Source organism: Eretmochelys imbricata, chromosome 1, assembly GCF_965152235.1.
Source record: "Eretmochelys imbricata isolate rEreImb1 chromosome 1, rEreImb1.hap1, whole genome shotgun sequence".
Lineage (NCBI taxonomy): Eukaryota > Metazoa > Chordata > Testudines > Cheloniidae > Eretmochelys > Eretmochelys imbricata.
The window spans coordinates 7,924,624-7,928,842 of record NC_135572.1 but is presented as its reverse complement, the minus strand read 5'-3'; the positions used below and the strand labels follow the sequence as shown (position 1 = coordinate 7,928,842).

The 4,219-nt window shown below is 53.9% G+C and overlaps 1 protein-coding gene across 1 annotated transcript; it reads left to right on the top strand.

The window, feature by feature from the left end:
• Positions 1–370: 370 nt before the first annotated feature.
• LOC144279547 (olfactory receptor 51G2-like) lies at positions 371–1,306 on the top strand. The gene has a single exon (XM_077841101.1). It carries the CDS (start codon positions 371–373, stop codon positions 1,304–1,306), a length of 936 nt encoding a protein of 311 aa, XP_077697227.1.
• The last annotated feature ends 2,913 nt before the right edge of the window (positions 1,307–4,219 follow it).

Sequence of the window (4,219 nt, the reverse complement as noted above, 5' to 3'; positions counted from 1 at the left end):
CTCTAAACCTTCCTGATTTACACCACAAAATATGTCTAACTAGTGGGTGACAGGGGGAAAGTTTCCCTGGGAGCAGGTTATCTCATAGCTGCCTACTGCAAGGCTTCTTCCACCTTCCTCTGCAGCATCTCATGGTGGCCACTGAATATTGGCTAGATGGACTATAGGTCTAATCCAGCCTGGCAGCGCCTATCTTCCTAGCAGTGGTGTAAATCCAAGACTATGTCTTTGCTGATCTTCCTTGAGCTCTTGAAAATCTCTAGACTTGCACTCAGAGCAGAATGATGTCTCATTAAATATCATCTAGTCTCCTGTTCTTTTTCCTTTTAGGAAGGAAAGTTCAAAACTCCTCAGACCTGTCCAGTACATTATGTCAGCTGTCAATGACACCAACTTCAACTCTGCAGTGTTACTTTTCACTGGGATACCTGGGCAGGAAGACGTCCATCTCTGGATTTCCATCCCCTTCTGCTTAATATATGTTATTTCAATATTAGGAAATTCAGTCATTCTGTTCATTATAAAAACAGATCCAACCCTCCATGAGCCCATGTACATTCTCCTTTCCATGTTGGCTGTCACAGACCTTGGTTTATTGATATCCACCATACCGTCAACACTGGCCGTATTCTTGTTTAACTCTAGGGAGATCAGCCTTGATGCCTGTTTTGCCCAGCTGTTCTTCATCCACTCGTTTTCGTTCACTGAATCCTCCATACTCCTACTGATGGCCTTTGACCGCTTCGTTGCAATCCATAACCCGCTGAGATATGCTTCCATCTTAACTCCATCAAGAATAGCCAAGATGGGGCTAGTGTTTGTGCTAAGAGGGGTGGCCGTAATATTTCCACTCCCCTTTCTCCTGAAATGCTACCGATACTGTCGAATCAGTGTCCTCTCCCATTGCTACTGCATAAACCAGGAGGTCATGAAGGCCGCTTGCTCAGAGATCAGTGTCAGCAGCATCTATGGCTTGTTTGTTACAGTCTCCACGGTAGGGCTGGACTCGCTGCTCATCTTCCTCTCTTATGTGATGATCCTCAAAACAGTGCTGAGCATCGCGTCCCATGTGGAGCGCCTCAGGGCCCTGAGCACCTGCGTCTCCCACCTCTGCGCCGTCCTTCTCTTCTACGTGCCAGTGCTCGGCTTGTCTGTGATACACAGATTCGCGAAGAACTCTTCTCCCTTGCTTCCAATTCTCATTGGCTATGTCTACCTAGTAGTCCCGCCCCTGATGAACCCAATTGTGTACAGCGTGAAAAGCAAACACCTTCGTGCGAGGATAATCAGGGTGTTTGTCAAGTGAAGGGTCAGTTCATCACCAGGCTCCAGCACTGGTGACATGGGAGACAAAAAACAAAGGCCACCTATTCCATCCTGGACACTTGCATCTGGGAGGACAAGAGCTACTGATCTCCACTCTATAGGGAAAGGTTCAGATGGGATCTAAGGTCTGGAGCAGTGGGAGAGCGGCTGGTGAGGGAGGACAGGACACTGGGGGAAGGAGACCAAGGCAGGCAGCAGCATTTGCAAAGTGACTGCGCTCATCAATAGCCAGGGGACTAGTGGGATATTGGCCCATAAAGAGCCATATCGGTGCCTGCTCCAACCTCAGAATTCCTGTTGATACAGTCAATAAAGAGAAGGGACGTGGATGTTGTTTCCCATTACTCCTGGCCTGTCACTCTCCCGTCTCTGGTTAAACATCCAGGGGCCATGAGAAAAGCTGAGCTCTGGGATCTGTGTGATCCATGATTCCTGCACCAGCTGTGGACAGGGGCTATTCAAGGGGCATGGACACCCACCCTTCCCCCACGCCCTCAGCCAGGTGTTTGTGACTGAGTCATGTCAGAGGCCATGCCAGGAAAGGCCGCTCAAGCAGCCCACCCCCACCACCCCTGTTGACGGCTCTGCACACCACATGCTTGCTGAGTCCACTCCCTATCGAGGCAGGGCAGAGCTGCATGTGTGAGTGAGGGTTTGACAAACAGGAGTCCTGGCAAGAGACTCAGGCCCAGGTTCCCTCCTCATCTGCTCCATTTGTGCTGCCCCAGCAATGCAAAGGGGTGGAAATGGGCCTCAGCTTCCACACAGAGGCATGGCTAACTCCTATCCCAGCCCAGCCCATTCAGTGTAGGGTGACCTCCCCTGAATTGCTACCCCCTTCTCCTCCTCTTAGGTTTGCCAGGGGTCCGGTTTTCAAGCAGAATGCCTGGTGAAAAAGGGACCCTGGTGGCTCTAGTCAGCACTACTGACCAGGCCATTAAAAGTCCAGTTGGCAGCACAGTGGTGCTAAGGCAGGCTCCCTGCCTGCTTGGTACCATGTGGCTCCCAGCAGCCGTGGCATGTCCTTCCTCCAGCTCCTAGGCATAGGGGCATCCAGGAGGCTCTGTGCGTTGCTCCTGCCCCAAGCACCAGCTCTGCAGCTCCCATTTTCCAGGAACCACGGCCAATGGGAATTGCGGGGGTGGAGTCTGCAGACAGGGCAGCATGCAGAGCCACCTGGCCGCACCTCCCAAAGGAGCCAGAGGAGGGACATGCTGCTGCTTCCAGGAGCTGCTTGAGGTAAGTGCCGCCTGGAGCCTGAATTCCTGACTCCTCCCACACCCCAACCTCGTGCCTCAGCCCAGAACCCCCTGCCATACTCCGAACCCATTGGCTCCACCCCCAGGCCTAGAGGCCATCCTGCACCCTGAACCCCTCATCTCTGGCCCCACCCCAGCCAGAGCCCTGACCTGATACAACATCCCAACACACTGCCTCAGTGTGACAAAGTGGAACTGTTCTTAATGTTTCCTCTGAATACTGTAGGGGTGCCTCAGTTTCCCCAGTGCATTTCTTAAGTCTCTAGGTGGTGGGTTAAGGGGGTGGGATTGTTGCAGAGCAAAGGGCCAGAGATGAGGATAAATGGCTGACACTCTGTCTCCTGGCAACTGCTGGCCTGGGCCCTTCCCCCCTGCAAGGTGAGAGCTAAAGGATTGGAGACCAAAGGAATCAGGTGACCTCCTGGCCCAGGAAAGGAACAAAGCCAAGAGGAGGAGGGGCTGGAGGGTAAGTCAGTTTGGGCTGGCTGGGGATGAGGTGTGAAGTGCAGACGTGGTTGTCTGGCTCATTGCCCCCCCAAAATGGACCCAGCTGTGGGGTCCTGTTCTCTTTACCTACAAGCTCTGTTTTAGACTGTATTCCTATCATCTAATAAACCTCTGTTTTACTGGCTGGCTGAGAGTCACGTTTGACTGCGGAGTTGGGGGGCAGGACCCTCTGGCTTCCCCAGGACCCCGCCTCAGCGGACTCGCTGTGGAAGCGCACAGAGAGGCAGAGGATGCTGAATGCTCCGAGGTCAGACCCAGGAAGGTGGAAGTTGTGTGAGCTGTGTATCCTGCAGACAGTCTGCTCCCAGAGAGGAGACTTCACCCGAGTCCTGCCTGGCTCCATAGGGAGCAGTTCCAGAGCATAGCCCGGGACTCCGTGACACTCAGCCCTGAGCCCCCTCCTGCATGTTGAAATATTCATTTCTTGCCCCACCCCAGAGCCTGCACCCAAAGCAGAAGCTCTAACCCACTCCCTCATTCCAACCCCCTGCCCCAGGCAGGTGAAAATGAGTGAGTGAGTGAGGGTGGGAAGAGTGAGCGACAGAGCAAGGGGGGGATGGAGCAAGTGGGGGGCAGGGCCTTGGACAAGGGGTGAGGCAGGGATAGGGCCTCAGAGGAGAGGCCGGGCAGAGGGTGGGACAAGGGTGTGTGGTTTTCTGTGAGTAGAAAACTGGCAACCCTACCTCCTCTTCCCCCAAGGCCCTGCCTCGGCCAGGCTGGGACCCAAAGCTGAGCCATGGTAAGAGCCATCCAGGGAGCCAGAGACACTGTGAGGAGCCCCAGACCCTCCACCTGCCCTGGGTGGGGGGGCCCAAAAGCAGCTCCCAGCTTGTGTCACCACCCCTCAGGACGTAGGGAAGGTGGAGAGTCTCTTCCACTGATTTCTTCTGTGACCTCGGGCAACGCACTTAGTCCCTCCGTGCCTCAGCAACATGTGTTTTAATATGGCTTAATGTAGAGGTTTACATCTAGAAGCAAGAGATGCCGGCCATCCTTACCGACTGCGGGATCCAATCCTGGGATGCAGTGACTCTGAAAAAGACTTGGGGGTCATAATCAGCTGAACACGAGCTCGCAGTGTGGTGCTATAGATGAAAAGGCGAGTGCCACCCGGGATGAACAAAGAG

What these genes read in the sequence shown, in the direction of transcription:
- LOC144279547 (XM_077841101.1), top strand. Translation starts at nt 371, where the DNA reads ATGTCAGCTGTCAATGACACCAACTTCAACTCTGCAGTGTTACTTTTC.